Source organism: Pterocles gutturalis, unplaced genomic scaffold, assembly GCF_000699245.1.
Source record: "Pterocles gutturalis isolate BGI_N339 unplaced genomic scaffold, ASM69924v1 scaffold13767, whole genome shotgun sequence".
In the NCBI taxonomy this organism is placed as follows: domain Eukaryota; kingdom Metazoa; phylum Chordata; class Aves; order Pterocliformes; family Pteroclidae; genus Pterocles; species Pterocles gutturalis.
This window is the reverse complement of record NW_010108135.1, coordinates 20,974-41,079: the sequence shown is the minus strand read 5'-3', so window position 1 is coordinate 41,079 and position 20,106 is coordinate 20,974. Positions and strand designations below refer to the sequence as shown.

The 20,106-nt window shown below is 35.4% G+C and overlaps 1 protein-coding gene across 1 annotated transcript in view; it reads right to left on the bottom strand.

The window, feature by feature from the left end:
• The window catches only part of ANKIB1 (ankyrin repeat and IBR domain containing 1), a 45,569-nt gene that overhangs the window by 17,992 nt on the left and 7,471 nt on the right, over positions 1–20,106 (bottom strand). The window contains 7 exon segments of the mRNA XM_010072523.1: positions 1,835–1,913; positions 1,916–2,000; positions 3,350–3,494; positions 5,245–5,333; positions 7,591–7,799; positions 11,309–11,426; positions 18,750–18,932. Coding sequence (XP_010070825.1) covers positions 1,835–1,913; positions 1,916–2,000; positions 3,350–3,494; positions 5,245–5,333; positions 7,591–7,799; positions 11,309–11,426; positions 18,750–18,932 — 908 coding nt within the window.

Sequence of the window (20,106 nt, the reverse complement as noted above, 5' to 3'; positions counted from 1 at the left end):
CGTTGTCCATAAAACACTTAATGAAACAAGGTTGTACTCTGATAGACACCCTGACAAGACTGGATGAAGGGAATTAACGCCAGACCGACTGTGACAATTAACAGCATTAGCCTCCCCTGACTGCCTTCCTCAATACTCACCAGGATGATTTATTTGAAGGAGCTAGTACATAATAAAATTGTAGCAAGTTTCAACAAGTAAAAATTCATGGAAGGGCTAAAAGCATTGTCCAAGAAGAATGCAGTTCTGGATTTTCTTTCCCCTTATGATAATATTTATATCATATAATGAATTTGGAATCAAAACACCAAAACACTGTTGCAACTTATAATTGGCTTCCCAAGTGCACCTGGAGAGACAGATGTCTCTCCCACAGAATGAGACTCTGCCCCATGTCTCATTCTAGGATGAAAGGAGCGAGGACTGATGGAGCAAAAATAAGCGTCCACTGCATTTGCTTGTGCAGTATCTCAAAAGATTAACATAAAAAGAACATTCATAAATGTTATCAGGAAACAAAAAAGGCATTTCTCAAAAAAATTAGGCACTCAGAGGACTTTTTCACATTCAGAGGACTTTCTGGGGAGCTAGTACATTCAGCCCATGTAGAGGAAACAGAAGCTGCCAATGCCCGAAGGACCATGTCAATATTACAACAAAGTGGTCTCAAGCTCTCTTCTTCAGGTTAAGGGAAAAATTGTTTCTCTGTAATCAGAAGCAAGGATGAGAGGATAGTACCTTCTTGTGGACTAGTACTAAGGTTTGTTGGATGTTCACTGGTAAAAAACATTTTCTGGTTTGTTTTCATGGGAGTTCTCCATCCATTGTGAACAGCTTCTTCTCTCAAGAAGTTCTGGTTTTTTTGTGGTTGTTTCACCATGTTTGCTTTTCCTTCTTTCTTTCCATTCATATGGGGAACGAACTAAAATCAGAAGCATCTTTCACGACATTTGGAATCAAGCAGATTATTCAAGATCTCTTTATCTTGCATCATGGTTTCAATTGAAGAATGAAAAGAAGGATTACTCAGCTTGTCTGAATGTCTGTACTTTGGTTGACCTTTTCTGATTTTCCAACAGCAAAAAGAATGTCCCACACAATAGTCATAAATTGTCAGTCTGATAATCCCAAGCAACTAGGACAGGGCTTTGCTCTGCACTTCAGAAAAATATCCCACCAATTTTTTGCCTTTGTTGATAGTGTTGTTGTCCTCTCCTTGGAAGTTCTGAAGACAGGCAATGTGTTTTAAATATCTTACGGCTTTTTACTCCTCCAGTTTGTATTTGTCTTAAGCCTTAATAGAAGATAACATAAAGTGCTGATCCTAAAGTGAAACAATGACTGGAGTGATCCTGCAAACAGAATAGCTATGTATGAAGCAAAGGGTCCTTCATAGTCCTGTTTAAACTCCAGTGTCTTTGACATGATTACACCTAAATTCAGAAAAAGCTAAAAATTGATGATTTTCTGTGCTACAATTCAGAATGTGCCATGTTTCAATTATACAACTATACAAAGCAGACACAAAAATCCTTCCACTAATATCCTACTTCTCCTCTGTCCCCTGAGAACATCACAGCATTTCATACTGTTGTTTTGCATCTAATAAGCCAACGATTAATAAAAGAGTATTATAAACATTTGCTGTGCCCCAAAATATTAAAATATGTGCGCACATGAGGTTATTTAGTGCACAGATATAGGATAGTACAGTCATATACCATCCCATACAGATTTTTGTTGCATGCTTGGTGATAAGTGGGAATTCTTATTAAGCCCTGGAATAGCAGAGACTGTGAGTTTATGTAGATGTAGTTAAGTTTCTAGTACTAACCAGCAGAAAAGATGTCCTTTTCCACAATCTACAGCAGGGGCTTTTAGCATAGGGAAACTAAGTGTATCTGTTTTGCTGAATTTGATCCTTGTCTTGTTAGCCTTACTGCTCTTTCACAGCCTGGTATAGGACACCATTTAATAGCAGGATTATTTTCAACAAAGGCCTGGGGGAAAAAAAAAGAAAAATAAAAAATATTTTACTTCATAAGATCAGATTTCATCATTGATATAAACCAATCTGTACTCATAATCTTCCTCTAAAGGAACAAAGCCAAAAAGCATAAGGATAATCTTGTAGCTACTTCAATAGGCTTTTAAAAATAGTTATAAAAAGGGGATAATTTAATCTCCACATTAAATTTTATTTTTAGAAATAACAACAGTATTCCAGACTTACACTAAGATGCAAATTACTTACATCCTAAATAAAATGTTCAATGTGTGCGAGTCAATTCCTTTGTGATATGTCTTGCTGTAAACTTCTGCTACATATGCACTGGTAATACACTCATTAACAGAACTGACTCTTGTAGTTGAAAGGAATTAAATCCCACCTGCAATAAACTTGAAATCAGAACTAGACTAACTCAGGAATCTACCTCCAATCTTTTTTGGTTAATGTAGCAGGTCTTATTTTGTAAACTTACATCTAATAAATGAGGAGGAAAAGGAACTTAGCTCCAAACCTATGCTGATCACCACCCACTTGAAATACAAACATGTAAAAGATTAATCAGACCTGGTCACTTAATTTGCATCTTACTGTGTAAGACACTGGTACTGTGTATTAAAGAGACGTGTCACACAGGGAGAGTATTGCATTGTAAGCAAAAAGATATTTCTCTACTTTGTTTTGCTCTGCCACCACTGACAAAGAAGCACATTATCTCAAAGACTAGTTCATTACTACACCAGTATAAAAGAAAATTGGTGATTTAAAAGACTGTTTTTAAAAACAAGTTGCAATGATGGAAATGCACAGATTAAAAAAAATCAAACAGGAAAACTAAATCAAGGTTTTTCTAGTTCTTTTCGTATACATAGCAATCATATCAAGCATTGGATGGAAAAAAATTAAGTAATTCACTTGTACTAATAAATTTTTAAAATGGAAACAGGTACTATTTCTGAATGTAAACAGTCTCCTGGTAATAAAAATAATCCAAAAACTCTTAAAAATTTTAGACTGCCATCACAAAGAAGTCTGTCTGGTTAAAGTTTCATATCACCTGTTATGAACAGCAGCTTGATGAAATGATTTTATTAGGTTACACACTATGGAAGTATTCAATTTGTGCTTAAGAAACAAATATAATGTTCTTTTTTTCTCAGTGGTGTATCAAACACTGATATTATGGCATATAAGAAAGCCAATAATTCAGTGTACATATTAATTTATGAATTTCTATTTGGAAAGTTACAGATGTATTGCAGCATTTCACATAGAAGTTGTAAGTTACTTTTTATAAAACGAAATACAGTTCAAGAGTACGTGAACAGTTTGATAATTTACCTTAATGTCAAACTGAAGGTATCTTTTGTCCATCTCCTTGGAAACCACACTTTCTATGATGTCTACAGGCACAAGCTGGAAACAATCATACGCTGGGCAAAAAATGTTGTGAGCTTCACCCTCTTGAATTTTCAGATTCAAAAATCTGCCAGAATTTCTCAGTTAGTATTTGTGAATAAAAAGCAAAAATTAAAAGGCTGATGAATACTTTATACTAGGTTCACAGATATTCACATTAATCAATTTTTAAACAAAGAATAGGAATTATCCCTTTCTCCTTAAAGGGCTACAGATTTGATGAACAACAGAATTAAAGAAAAATAAAAGAACACTATCATGGTTCAAAAGTGAGCACCATCAGCTATGCTTAGCCCTCAGTGTTTGTGGTTTCCATTCTTGCCATTTATCAGAGACAGCTATGTAATGTTTAATTAAACTGAGCATTACTTCTAACTTAAATCAGAAACAGAACATGTAAGTGTAATTAATCTATGAAATCATTAATTTGATATGCAATTAATTTTTACAACTGTGCTAGTCAAAATAGGTCTGCTCTTGGAAACAAATTTCTAAATGGAGAACTTTATAGTCCCTAAGCACCAGAATGCAAGACAGAATAAGCTCAGAAATCTGCTGAAAGCTGGAGTTTAACTTAACAGTGCACAAGGTTGCTTAGTTTAAAAGCTGTAACTTAATTGTTAATCTGACATCAAGGATGATACTCATCTCATCTAACTTTAACCATCTAAAGGATAGGCAGCTATTCTAAGTTAGTCACCGGGGAGCCTTTAATAGTTAAGGTAGACAGATTTGCTAATTCATCCCATCTTAGATTCATATCTTAGACGGGGCAACTCAGTGCTGGCTATGCTCTGAGCAACTTACAAATGACTAGATCAGAAAGATTAATCCCACCCTAGATATGCCACCACAAACATTTGCTTGACGTTGAACTGTAGCTCTGAGTGCACACACAAACTGTAGTACACACAGTCCAGCACCCAGATTAGAAGCACCATGTCAAGGCAGTGATCTCTTGGTAACTTCTACATGGCTGCATAACAATTTGCACGACAACAGAAGCATGACTATTAATTTTCTTGCCGCTGAACAGAATTGCCTTCTAAAAGCTCTTCTGGAAGAGAAAGTGCTTCTCCTTCACATAGGAGGAATGGGTTCACATAAACCGAGATGATGTGCAGTAGGACTAGCCGTTGGTGATATGACACCATAACAAGACACTATAGTGGTACAATTCAAGTAGTACAAGCTCCTGAATAGGGACAAAGATGAATAGAAAGGCACTGCATACAGATATAATTATTCCTGGGAAGTATGATTAATATTTACAGTAGCACAATTATCTATGTCTCTGTTTTCTACTAGCATCACTATTCTGACTTTAAAAAAAAACTATGCAGTAAGAAGAACATTACACTAATAGAACTTTTAAGCTAAATCTACTCCTCAGTTACTAATCCTCAACGTAAGAAAACATTTTGATCGCTTTTATGACTGGAAATGGATTTATGATGTCTAAATTTAATGTGCTAAACTAAGAGATGGAATTAAGTGTGTGCTTAATTTAGAAAGTGTAAACCCTGATGCCGCCAACACCGCACACACAGAGCAAATCAAGACTAGGCTCATCTATTTACACAGAGGCTTGAAAAATTTGCTTAAGAGTTTTGCTGAATAGGACCAAAACAAACATTATGTAAGTCTAAAACAGTTGATAGCCACTTTGAGTGACAACTTAAATATTCGACAGGGTCAAACCAGCAACTCTTTGAAATCCAAACAGCACTTTTACCATGTTTATGGTCTCTGTCCTTTCCTCTTCAAAATGGCAAGTACGAAAGTTTCTCAAAAGATAGAAAAGTACATGTACTTACGCCTCCCAGCATGCTCGGCAGAAGTCATGTCCACAAGGCATATCCACTGGGTCTTCAAACACAGAAATATTACACATGCAGATGTCACACTGTAGATGAAAAAAATACTTCAGATTAAGAAATATCCTAAAGCTTTTCATATTGTTAGCAGGACATGTTACATTGGAAAATCTTGGCAAAAATTTAAAGAATTGGTCAGTAGGGGAAAAAAATCTATCAGTAACCTGAAAAAAAAGCAATGTAAAGCTATAGAACTAGAAATGGGAGAGATAACATATCTCTGTTTCTATGTCTCCCTATCCAGACAACACTTTTTGGGGTGCCTTCTGTCATGTCCTCGAGCTCAGTAAGTGCTTCACCCTGCAGACTGCTGGGACCTGAGAGTTAGAGTTCCAGGGACAAAAGGGACCTGAATTTTTCATCAGCCTCACAGGCAGCCAGAAATGGAGTTTGGAGACAACAGAGGCTACAGGAAATGTTTAGCATCTCACATAACCAGGTCCAACTCAAGGTGGAGCAATTTGGTTGTGCAACAGCAGCAACTATTTTAAGTAATAATCTACATGCTATTTTTTAAAATAAAAGAATAAATTAAGCTACAAAAATTCCAACAGAAGATACTACTGCTGAACTCTATACAACTAGGTACTATAGAAAAAATAACATTGAATATTGAGACCCTTACTTTGAAAACATTTCAGTCAGGGATGAAACTACTCACTGCTTGTGGTTAGGCATGAAAATAAATATCCACCTTCTTGAAGGAGTACAAACAGATTTTTATTTCCATTGGAACAAAGATTCCAGGAAAACTTACTTCAACTTTCGATACATTATATATTATACACACACAGGACATTCTCAAAAAGTTAGCCTAAAACATGTGTTTTAAAAGCACTTATGTTACAGCCAAAACAGAACCAAACCAAAAAACTCGGCTTTTAAAGTGCAAAACTCAATGAAGGCATTTGTTGTTTTTTCAGTCATTTCAGCTTATTGTCTTTCCAAAATGAAATATTTTAGAAGTTGACAATGCATCAAAAATTTACACAATTAAATTTATACGGGTTTTTAATTTTGGTCAAAATGTATCTTTACAATAAGGAATTTAATGAAGCCCTGAGTTCAAAATATCAACTACAGAACATTTACTGAAACAGTTTTAATTATAAGACAGGATGTAAATGAAAAATCAGAAAAGGAGGTTTATAGCTTGTGGTTTTATTTTATCTATTCCTTTTAGTTTTAATTTTCCTGCCAAAATTAGAGCCTTCAGAAAAATATGTATTATTTAATAAACAACATTTTGAAAATATTATTTTGATAGCCTTTATATGATTTTTAAATGAACAGGAATACCAAATGTCTAACTCTGGATTTGGATTTAGACACACTAGATCTAGAATGGCAAGCATTATCCAAACCTGCATTCCTGGTTTATGCATCACCAATTAAAAACAAAACACACAATGTAAAACTGAAGACATGTAATCTTTCATGACACATTTTAATTAGGAAATATTCCTGGACAATATTTAACTGCTAATGTAAACATATGTATGACAACATTATTCCTTCTATATAGCTTTTTTCCACAACATTTTACAATTAAAGAAAGAAAAGATTTCTATGGAGGAATGCAAAATCTTAATTTTAATATGAGATCTAGGGATGATCCATTTGCAAGGCTGCATATAATATTCTAGAAAAATGCTTAGGTCATGGAGCAAAAGTTTTATAATGCTGCAGCTGCAGATTATTAAAAAGAGAACTCTGTCTTCCAAAAGAACCACACTGATTCTAATGAAAGGCGCTTTCATATTTCAAATTTGCAATAGCCTTGTAAACCGCTTGAAGCAGCCCGCACATAGTAAAAGTAATTATAAGCTTACAGTACACTAGTGGGCTGACATTTTAAAATGCGGACAAAGAGAATTTTGTTTTCTAAAGAAAAAATTTTCAAAAGGCAGGGTTCACAGCATTGAGTACATTCAGGGAAATGGATACAATGAGAGTGAACATCTTTATAAGTATGAGACGCGAAGAGACACTCAGAAGAGCCAAATGCACTGATGTGACTGTATCTGGCTAAAATGCTATTTTGTCAGTGACAGCCAAGGTGAAAACAGAGTGCTATATTAGTCAGATGCTCAATTGTGTTATTATATAGAATGTTTAAGGCATCAACTTTTCTGTTCACCACTCTTGGAAAGAGAAACACTGTATGCCTTTACAAACTGGTTTTCAGAATTAGATGACAACACAGCTCTCCTGTCCACGTAGGTGTGCTATGTTTAGCAATAGGATCTTTTGCCCAGCTAGTTTCAGATCTATTTATAAACTTACCACAGCTGTCTCAATGTCTCCTGGTGAGGGGCTGATTTCATCGGGGGAAGTTACAGAAGAGCGGGTAGTGCGTGGAGTTCGTGGAGAAGGGAGCGTATCCCACGCGTTGTATCCACTTGGAGGGGGAGCTGGCATCTGAACCCCTGAACGTTGGCAGCAGTTCTCCGGATTAGACATCCACGCTTCAAGTAACTTCTCTCTGTCCCAGTCTTCAATAAATATACAGATACAGGAAATTATGCAGCTGACAATGTTTAAAATATATTTTGCAACTGCACCCTCAAAAGAACATATAAACACTAAGCTAAAAAAATGAAAAATAAATATGATAAAGCGTAAGTGAATGGAACTTTAGACACTAAATTTTACTGAACGCATTCCAAGATAATAGATAATGCAGTGTACTTATGTAAATAATTGCATTGCAAGCATCTCCTTTCCCCGTAACATCAGTCTTAAATAAAATTATTATTCTTTATTTACAGCAATTGTAGTAGCTAGGAGACTCAGAAACCAGAACTTCAGTGACTTGCAAAGACAGATCAAAATATAACAGCCCTTCCACCACAGAATTGTCAATATTTTCCCTTTCTATGAAAAAAGGAGTTGTTCAATATGGATTCACTTCTACCTACTGTGTTTTTTTAAGATAATGAACCAAGTGCTACAAACGAAGGAAGACTAAGATACAACTAGATGACAAAAAGACTTGCAACCTAACGAGTTACCAGTCTTTATATATGCATATGAGTAATGTATTTCTGGGGGAAACAAAAAAAAAAAAAAAACTCCACCTGATAGCGAAAAGTATTCCATACATTCTTACCACATTTTTATTCTATAATAAAGTGTTACTGAATGCTTTACTTTTATTCATAATTAACATTGCAAATTTATATACAAAAAAGAACTAGAGAGTGAAACAAATTTTATTATGTAATAAGATCTTAAAATTAGATAAAATCTTTCTTAATTATTATTTGAAATGTTTTCTGTTCTTTATTCCTAAGAGTAACACTAAAGATATCTTAAGAATAGTGATTTTTTTCTATTAAAAATACTTAAAAGTTCTCTTTGAAATACAATCTATCAAATTTCTACATTGATTTGCATCTAAAACCACCAGCACTATACAGAGATCAGATGAACTAGAATTTCAGAAGGAAAGAGAAATTTTCCAATTTTTTCCTATCACTTTAAATAAATATTTTAAAGGTTTTTCTTTAATGTTAGGTACTCCCACTGAAAACTCAACGTTATCTAAACAAAAAAAACTCTGTTATTTTTACTGAATTTTAGATTTTATAAGAAAAAGATAAATATTACTCCTATATTGTATTAATGCTGGAAAAAATGTGTTCTAAGCACTAAAATTAGCAAAAATATTGCCCCTGTCAAATAATGATTGCTATCATACCAAAATCTGCTCCCTCCCAATATGAAAAAAAGCCTTGAGCTGGAGATGATTTACGGATCAGGTGCTTACTTATCTAAGCTAAAACATATCATGGGCTAGTTTAATTTCATTTGTTTAAAGACATTGACCCTGAACATACTTACACTTCAAAAATTATAGATTTTATTAGCATTTTTCAAATTACCCTGAGCTTATAATCTTCCAGAGGGGAGCTAACTGATGCTAAGATACAGACAAAATTTGCTAAAAGTTTTCTTGAGCTCCATTGTTTGTGCTGTATCTTTCAAATTACCCAGGGTTACGACATGCTACTAAATGGATTTCACTGTGTTTTCTTCAGTAACTTATGAGTTTTAGTAAAATCTGAGGTTGTCACATTTTCTGAATTGCCTCTCTTTTATCCTGAAATCAACTTCCGTATCATGAACTAGAAGAGAAATATGAACAATGCTGAACAAACACTTGTAGAAAAATAGTAAACTTATCTATTTTCATGGCTGTCAGAATAACATTTTTTTAATCTAACTCTACATACTTGTCTCTTAATTAAAAACAAAAACAAAAACAAAATCAAGAAAAAAGAACTATTAAAAGTAGGCCATATGAGTGATCTTTCCAAGAACTTAAACCATGCTTTTCATACATAAAGTGTGAATTAAGTTAAGATTTCACATTATTCTTTTAGGAATTTCAAGATTAAATGCAAAAACATTACAACTTGGCATTTGATGTTTCCCAATTGTCTAAGCCTTTGTAAATAGCTCAGTTATTCCCTTTACTAGGCTGAGCCAATTCTACGTCTTCATTCCAAATAAAATAAATTCTGTTTGAATAATTTCCAGTGTAGGACTACGACCACAGGCAAAATTATTGGCTTTCTCGTGACTAGAAAATTGTCTGTGCTTCTTCCTCTGCACCGGCCAATTGCATTAAGTTACCACTACATCACTAAGGCAACATCAGTAGAATGACCTTTGCAAGACAGACTGATTTCTTCTCAACTTTCAGTTCCTGCTCACTAGATGCTGGCAGACATTTCTCCAGTTTACATTGACCTCACTGCTTTTGGACTTATTACGGTGTGTGCTGCAAATTTGAACAGTATTGCCATAATTTTCTTCCTCAAAATATCTGCAGATATTTTACAGAATCTGCCTACCAGTTTAGTCAAATATTTAGTAATATTTAGCCTTAATGAGAGTATTCTGAGAATCCAAAATAGCATTTAAATATTGCACATATCATAAATACATTATAAGAATTAAATAGATCATCAACACTAGAAACACATATATGGAAAGACTGTGCCTTAAATATCATCAGACTGGCACAAGTTCATGTTGACTTAATTCAATGTTAAAAGGAAGATATATCAACTATTGAAAAAGCAAAAGAGAGAAGTTTCAGGCACCATACCTCCTCATCAAAGCCTGACAAATGTTGTGGGTTTAAAATAATGTTTTCCTATTTAACTTTTCCCTCTCCCTTCTATTTTCACAAGGAGCTCACAAAAACAGTAGGGTATGAAAGCTTAATCCAGCAATACAGTGATGAGCATGCAAACCATTAACTGCCTGAGTAGTTCCTTTGGCATACAGTAACAATGCAGATGCTTCAGTAAGTGTTAAGTTTTGAATACTGAATCAAAGCCTAAAGCTTCCACTGAGTTTTGGGGAGGTACTCTTGTCTGGAGTGAACACGCTGAATCCAGTATATCCCCATTCTGACAACCCCAGTTTAAACTACATGGCAAGAGCACAGGCTGATTTCAGTGAAACTAAACTAGTTACAGATATTCACGTGCAAAAGTATACCCTGTATTAAAAGAGGAATTATAAAAATCCTTCACACGATTTAAACCTCAAGGCGATTTCCAACCATTTATTACAATGGTCAGACTGTTTTTATTAGAACAAATAAATAAATAAATTTTGATCCAGTTTTATACAGAAATATATAGTGGCAGAAAACCAATGATCTGACAAAAATAGCTACAATGAATTTTACTTTTCTGACATATAAAACCACAGAAGTTCTACTTTTGTGTCTCTCACTAAAACAGGAAAGCTCTGTTTCTCCACAGTGCTTAAGTTAACGTGTCTTCCACTATCATTCCTAGTTTGAATCACCTCCTATCAGCTTCCTTGTCTTCCTCAAAGCTTTTTGACATACTACAGCTTTATCTGTTTCTGAAGTACTTGGTATATGATTCTCTTTTACTTGGAAATAAAAACCAAACATAAAACTGCAATTTTAATTTTGCTGAAAACAGTTTCTTTAGTCTTTAAGGTTTTGGATTACCATGTGCCCGAAGTAGAGCTTCTGCAGTAAAGAGTGGGGCTTGGAGCATGTCAGCAGATTCCACGATCAGCATATCCTTAAGCTTTCGCAGGTCCTGAAGTCTTAGCCCTTCATATGGCTTTGAAAGGAAGAAGAAAGACAATTTATATATCTAGCAGTATTTTCCAGTTAGTCTCTAATTCCATATTAAAATGAAAACATTCAAAGCACTGTTACTGATCTTCATCTAAACTGTGAGGTAGTATGTGACAAAATTTATTCATTGTACAGACCAATTATGATGCAAAGCTACATGGAAACACTGTTATTTTGCAATATTTATAGTATGATCTTTGTACATTTCAAAATCTAAAAGACAATCTCTCCAGAGTTCTCTGTTATAGTTGGAGGCCATGTTCAAATGATGAACTAGCCTAACATTGACTCTCTCTCCCTCAAAAAAAGCTAATTTTCACAGAATCCCCCTGAATTTTGAAGTGATCAAACCTCAATATTGTGGCATGGGTATGAGAAAGCAAGACTAGATTTGAACTAAGGATTTCAGAGGAGAGCAAAAGGACACGTTAACATATGTTGCATATAGATCCTCTGACACTAACCTCACACGTGAAGTGAGATCCATTAGCTCTGGATTGGAGGATACATCAAGACATTAGAAGTGAGAAGGGATATGTTCATGAACAGAATCAGGTACAGGTCTCTTAAGGCAATATCCACCCTCACAGAAGTGGAGTCCATCACGAATAGGATAAATGAGACATGCAGTTAGAGGTTCACAGAAACACAAAATGATTGAGGTTGGGAGGGACCTGCAGATGTCATCTGGTCCATCCCTCCTGCTCCAGCAGGATCACCTACAGCCAGCTGCCCAGGACCACGTCCAGATGGCTTTTGACTACCTCCAAGGTTGGGCGTTCATTGTACATGAAGATGTCAAAACTCAGTTTGAGAAACAGAGGCCAACTCTGACAGCCTTACACACTCAGAGCAGATCGTCCAGCTGCCTTCCCAGTCTGGAACTCCATCCCCTTATTATAGCATTAAAAAAAGGTCAAATTAGACACAAAGGCAATAATTGTAGGATTCTGAATTGGCTCCAATCAAGATACTAATGATGCATACGCATGTTTTGCAGTCTCCTTTTTAAAACTAAGAAAGGAAGAACACAACAGCAAATAATATATTTGTTAGTGTTGCAAAGGAAAAATGCCCAAAAGGTAAAAAGAGGAAAACAAGCTGGAGATTATATACAGAGAATGGATGCAGAAAGGGCATGCAAAAAAATTATTCTTACATGCACTTTTATTTATATGAAGGATAGCTAACAAAAGATTTAAAGCATTTAACATAAAACTGGTATGTGCTCAGGACTAACTAGGAACCGGGCCACCAAATTACAATTGTCTTCACCAATTTGGAGAAGAAAGGATGGAGAGCAGCAGCGATAACTGATAGCCAGAGCTAATACAATGCATCATTATTATAGTCTATCTATATTTTGATTTTATGTAGAGCTCAGTCCAGGATCCTCCAGTGTTAGGTAATATGCACACACATAAATGCATATATATATGGACACGAAGCAAAAGACTGGTTCTGTCCTTGGAAATCTACAATCTAAGTAAAAGTCTACTCTGCACATAACCCTTTGAGGATAACAAGCTGAAGGTATAAGAGATGGGGAGAAATGGATATCCTGGGCTTCTAAATATTTTTCTTCTTTTGAGGCACCTACTCTAAAAATATAACATACTGTCTACATTCTAGATATCATAATAAACTATACAAAATGCATCTAAAAACATAACTGACTCCCACAAGGACCTCTTCTGTAAGCTAGTCAGTCATATGAACAGGTACTTCTCGATATCAGAAACTTTGTGACCGGCAAGAGTAATGGTGCCATGACTCTACACTGGGTCTTTGTCTTTTCTGACAAAGCAAGAGAACCAGAAGAGAAATGGACTGTGAGTGCCCTGACCTTTATCTTGATTGGCCAAGTTCAGAGAGTTCCTGTATGTCCTTCCATTGCTGATCATGCATGACTCAGTAAAGGACAATCTGGACGTTAACGGCTTGCACTGAAATAAATCGGGGCCTCCTGATTCATAGCATGCTGGAATTTGACTGTCCTACTTAATTTCTTACAAAAGAGATCATTTATAAAAACAAGCCATAGAGACAGGCATACAAACAGCTGGGTGCTTGAATGACTCTAATTCCACTAATATACTGCAAAAAAATGGAAGGAAAGACTAAATTGTCTTGACTGAATCTGAACTGCATTTTTAATTGCAATTGTAAAATGAGTAGCTTTGTCAGGATAACAGTACTCACTTCTTGAAGACCACACATATATCATAAAAAAAGAAAAATCTTTTCTGTAAACCTGCAACATACATGCATATTTTAGGACCTAGTATTTTACCCTGACCTGTAGATATGCTCAAAATTATATTTAACTAATTGGTTCTAGGTCAAACACTGGCAAGTATCTCCCTTGAGTAATAGACTATTATATTATCTGAGCTGGAGCATTCCATACAAACTAGCAGGGATTTTTGGATCCTGTGGTTTTTAAGAATCCCAGTTTTATCTTTTTAAGTAATGAGGGAAATATTTATTAAGAATGCATTTGAAACTTTAAATGTCTATTTGTCTCATAAAACAATTTATGACCCCACAGAAGAAGCCGAAAGAAAGGAAATTTTAGGCTGGTACTATTAAGTAGCTTAATCTGGAAATTCCAGAGTGAAGGCGTTACACAATGAGAACCCTTAAAATTGTTCACATGTACAAGACATAGTCTTGTAGAGACTTGCAATGATACAGTGTTTAGTTATAAGGATGCATAACCTTTATGTAATATCACAGAGGTTTGCTTCTAACTACTTCAAACATTGATGACTTATCTCTGCACTGCTATATGCTATAAAGGATTTTGCTTACAGCTCATGATGCTCAGAGACTTTTAATAATCATTTATGGAGGAGCTCTTTATTGATACTTGCTGTGAAAAAGGCATTGCTCAATATCAGCATCATTTAACTATATAATGATTTTGGAATATACTATTTGAGTTACTACTTTAATCCATTGGTGAGCTTCTCACTACAGATTTCAACCCTTTTGTACTCTCAAGAGCCTTTCTTTTAACCATTTTCTTCTCAAATTTTTACCACTAATATTTAGATACCATAAATTATGTAATTGTTTTTCTCCTGAAAGTACTTTCAATAGGTAAGCTGATAATTTTAACAGTTCGTTTCAAACTATTTAAAATACCACTAAAATAGACAAGGGCAAGGTAACTCTTTGCTACAGTGATGACTGTATAATCAAACGGTGTCAAATATACTTCACATAAAAATCTTCCTTTATGGGTGAATGGAGTTCTATAGTTAATGGAGTCATATATTTAAAAATTATCTATACTCCATTTAACTCATTCAAGTATAAGCATATGCACTGTATGTATATAAATGTGTATTTATCTTAAATACCTGTAGCCCCCTTCTCTCCTTTCACTTAACAAATCATTCTCTATCTGTAAAAATAAAGTACGTTTTAATCATTTTAGTAAATCTTTGTATTTATGGCATTTGCATTACATACACACTTATACAACATTAATTCTCGAACTGAGGAATACCATTCCAATTACTATACAGTCAATAAATCTGTGATACACTCACTAGCAGTGCATTTCTACAGTATTCAGTGCCACATATGTAAAACAAATTAAGAAATTATATACTTTGCTATTGCACAATGTATTTCTCTGAGTCTGACTGAGAGCCAAAAACTGTTCTGGATGATCTGCTCTGAAGTACTGCTCATTCCCAGGTGTTTTTAATGTAAGCTTAAAACATTGCATGATGTGACTGAAGTGAAGGTGCCTGTTATCTTGCAGGGACACATCACCAAGTCAAATATGGTCCCATGCTATAATGAACAGTAAATTAAAAGACTGTACAAATAAACCAACCAAAATCTGTAAAAGCAGTTTAAAAAATAGTCAGTTACAGTCATACTATTTAGTGCAACTTCAATTAGATTTAAAAGATAAATATAAACTTAGATTTTCTATAACAGAGATTTTTTTGGAGATTGTTCATCCACAAAGTGACAGAAAATACTCAAGACAAAGAAGGTCATCTGAAATAGTCTTCTGGCTTGTTTTCTAATACCCTTTCCACTGCCAACACATCCTAGATGGATCTTCTTTTGCTACAACTACAGTGGTAGGAAAGTCACACTTTATACTCCTTTCTTAAGATATTTAGCATTTCCATTTTATGTAGGCAAATACAGATTATGTGTGTGTTGTTTTCCTTCCAAACTGCCTTTTGTGGAAACACACTTAACAATCATGTTTGTGCTTCAAAACTATTAGGGTATGTTTGCTACCCATCTTTAGCTCCAGTCTCTAATTCGATCACTAAAAATGTTTGAGGTGTACTAAAAACAAAGTAAAATAGAAATGTTGCTTTAAAAATATGCTTCAGGGAACACTGTAATACAATCATATTTTAAAAGGTTGGATAACTGTATGACAGATACGGATTTTATTCGGAAACCCTTGTCAAAAGGGTAAACTGAACTGCGGGAAGACAGACAGCTCTTTGCTGTAGGACTCTGAAACTTGAATGTGGGTCTACTCAGCAATCTGTATTTCTTAATGGCTTCAGAGACTCTATAACCAAAGAAAGGTATGTGCAAGTTATTTTTTCCACTATTACAAGTGTTTCAATTCTAAACATGAGTACTCACATAATTCTCTGGTAACATTTCAATGTGAAGAACATCACGAACTGGCTCTCAGCATCAGAAACAACGCTTTGTTATTAACTCTGAATACATACACTTAATACAATGACACTGCACAGAGAACTACAAAAATCTTTTGCTCTGTATGAGAAAAAGGATTATTTTCTGCTGCAAACATGCAGGTCTGGAAGGGGAGGTATTGGTTACTATCACTCCAGATACTACTGTGCATATCATAAACACCAGGGTTAAGCCCGCTTGGCTGTTTTGCATGGGAAGAAATCCTATTCATGGTTTTCAAATGTTCTATCTTTTCCTCTAACCTTCATTCAAGAGATGAAATTACTTTGAAAATCCATTTCTTCATGTTCCTAAGTTTTTTAATTCTTTATGAATTTATTTTTTGTATTTTGGAAGAATGTTAAGCACATTAACAATTTAAACACTATGTTAAACAAGCATTTTGCACACTTGCTTCACTCAGTGTTTAATATTTTTTAAAAAAGAAACTGAGAGAAAAAAGTAGAGGACCATCTGTGAGGAGCAATTTTGCTGAAGGATATGTGTGCTGAGGAAGGCTTTTGGATCATTTCTCATGCCCCACTAAGACGACAGCTGGAAGCATCACAACAGGCAGTGGTAAGTGCAGCTTTCACTGTCCATCCCAGACATTTGCCTACAGATCTGGAGGATGAGGACATGTCATCTGGATCGCAGTCCAGGGCTAGTCTTTCTAAGGATGTTTTTTCAACCAGTTTTGGTGACTCTGAGGGCTAAGACTGGAAAATTAACTTCCCCCGGCTACATGCTCTTGGCATCTCTCTTGTGCTAGCACTTGTGCTGTTACAGTTACACAAGAAGTTAGAGAACTTATCTCACTGAAAAGTCACAAAGAAGAGAGCACACGAAGGCAGAATTGCTCCGTGTGAAGCCCCAAGACCACCAGCTGGTGTTCTCACACTCACCAACTTTGCTGAAAACAAGTCAAATGAGGAACAGAACTGTATCTTTTAACAGTCTCAGTGAAGTGACCCCACATTAACATAATTACATTTTACTTGAGTCCCTTGTAACTATCAAGCCTTTAAGCTGCTTCTTCTCTGAGCATCTATCTTAAACAGCCACAAGACATTTTCTCTTGCTGAAAAGCCTGTTAAAGCGGTTCTTGATTTGACCCAGCCATATTTGTAAGTTCGCTATTCTCTTAGCTCTGCTGCTGCATATGCCAGCAAACCCATGGTATAAATATAACGATAAAAATTATTGAGATTAAATAAAACAATTACATATTACCACTCTTTAAAACTTTTTCTTCTTTTAAACCAAATCATTGCTATGATCCAGTTGACAGCATAACCATCCAAATAGTTCTACTTGTACAACCAAAGGAGTGGTAAACTGCAATTGTGGCGGGAAACTGCAGAAGTCTTTTAAAGTGGTTTTGCCAACAGAGAAAATACAGTTTCCGACTACACTCTTACGAAAATTTGGATGTCTCTATATGGCAATATTCAGAGAAACTAAAATGAGTTAGTAACATCCGTAATTTCAATGTACAATTCAAGTATATTAAACCTCATCTCAAAACCTCTCGTGTAAGAATAAACAATCTAATTAAGCTTGTTTATATTTGAATTTATTCAAGAAAAATAGTCAGAAAATTAACTGAACAGTACTAAGACTTTCATACTTTCAAATAAAAGTGACCAGGCATGGCATTTTTCAGGGAAACGGTTGATGTGACCTAAGCCTACTCACATTTAAGTCCAAATTAATTTTCTTTTAAGTGTCATTAGGTCATAAGTGGGCTAAGCTAGTAAAAGGCAAGGCCATGGTACTTTAAAAAGAAATCTATTGTCCTTTAATTTACACAGAATTACTTCACAATATTTACTGAACCATATGATTTATCTATGTATTCTTATTTAGAATTTTAGATAACTAAAATCTGATAATGGATGGTGGTGGGAATTTTTGCTCAGCATCTTTTTGGTCAAATTATCCTTATCAAATCACACTAAGGCATACCAGAATTCAAGCAAACTCATGCCAGTGAATTGTCTCTCTCTTTCAAAAATTGACTTAAAAATAACAACACCCGGTATTACCTGTTTTTCATACAAGTTCTGGTATGCAGTAGCTTCAGGCATCATGTTATAAAACAAAAAAGTAAATGCTTTGTTTTGAAATCGCGCACTACTCAGCTGGTTTTTGGTGACGTTCAACCCAGTCTCAGTCTAGGAAGATCCACCAGAACATTTTCCCTATTCCTTCCCACTGATTTTCTCCTTTTCAGAGTTCCTCCTGCCCTCATTTTCAGACAGAAAGGCATCTTAAGAAATAAAAACATGTAAAAATGTTTGTTTTGGAAAAATGTTTCCCAGCTTACTGGCCTCACTGTATTTCCTCCAGCCTTACAGCCGGCAACACTTTCAAGACAGTCCACATATTTACATATATGAATAAAACTTCTCTTTAGTTTTGACAATGCATGTGTTATGTTCTCTGAGCTTAACTTGAAAGCTATAAAGGTCAGTGTTAAAATCAAATGGTTTACAAATACACAGTACAAAGTACAGTACCTACTGAAATACTTTGCGGAATTTTGTCAAAATGCAACTGCTACAAGTATAAATGTGTAAAATACCCCAAATTTAAAGTATCCTCTGACCTCTTTTTTGTCTAAAGCAGCATATTCAGCTTCAATGCTTTCAGCTTCAGGATCACGTGAAAATACCATTCGAGATTCCAGGTTAAGAGCCAGCTCTTTGTGGTGTTGTTTCTCTGCACAGTCACATGGGGTATCTTTGTTTTCATTTTCTGCAAACAAATCTCCACCATGTTTTACCAGAAGCTGAAAAGTAAAATGGCAAAGTAAACAGTTATTAGTTATCAACTCTAATAATACCCTGAAGAAAACACACGTCCGTTAAGAAGAGAATAAAAAAAATATGAACACAGAAAAAAGAAAAAAGAGACAAATATAATAGCAATGATCTTTGGGAAACAAAGATTCTCTATTTTTATTAAATAAATTACTACTTGATTTCATACATAATTATACCTACACGAAACATAATTCCAGGGAACCACAAAATCTCAGAAATATATAACAAGTCAGTGTTTGTACAATATGCCTCTGTTGGGTTTTAAAGATTAAAATTCTGCTCTGCTGATATGGTCTGTTCTCCATAGAAAATAAGGGGCCTGAGGACCTCAAGCACCTGGCAAGATGGAGCTAGAAACACATTTAAACATTCTTTATATATGGGTATAACTCCACCATTCTTCCCAGCACTGGTACACTGGTGCTTACAGAAAACGGGAGATTCCTTGGGTAGGAGGGAAGATGGGGGTACTGATTCACAGACAGCACATAATACTTCCGGTCACTCTATCTTATTTTCGAGGACATGAGAAAAGTGAAATGAAATAATTCTAATTCTAATAATTTTAATACGGTCCAGTATTGTTCCATTTCACCAACCTTGTCTCTTGCCAGTAACGACCCAGAAATGCAGTTTCTAGCTAATAAACACCAAATATGCTGCTCTCACTACCTTACCAACCTTGCTTCCTGCTATAAACTGATCTGACATAAGCAAGGACAATAAATGCCAGATTTTTTTTGTCATGCCTGACAAATATTGTGGGCTTCTATGATGGGGCCACAGCGCTGGTGAATAGAGGAAGGGCAACTGACATCATCTACGTAGACCTGTGCAAAACCTTTGACACAGTCCCACATGACATCCTTGTCTCTAAGTTGGAGAGACATGGATTTGACGGAAGGATCACTTGCTGGATAAGGAATTGGCTGGAAAGTCACACTAAACAGTTGTGGTCAATGGCTCAATCTCCAAGTGGAGACCAGTGACAAGTGGGGTTCCGCAGGGGTCAGTACTGGGACCAGTGTTGTTTAACATCTTTGTTGGAGACACAGACAGTGGGATGGAGTGCACCCTCAGCAAGTTTGCCGACGACACCAAGGTGTGTGGTGTGGTGAACACGCTGGAGGGAAGGGATGC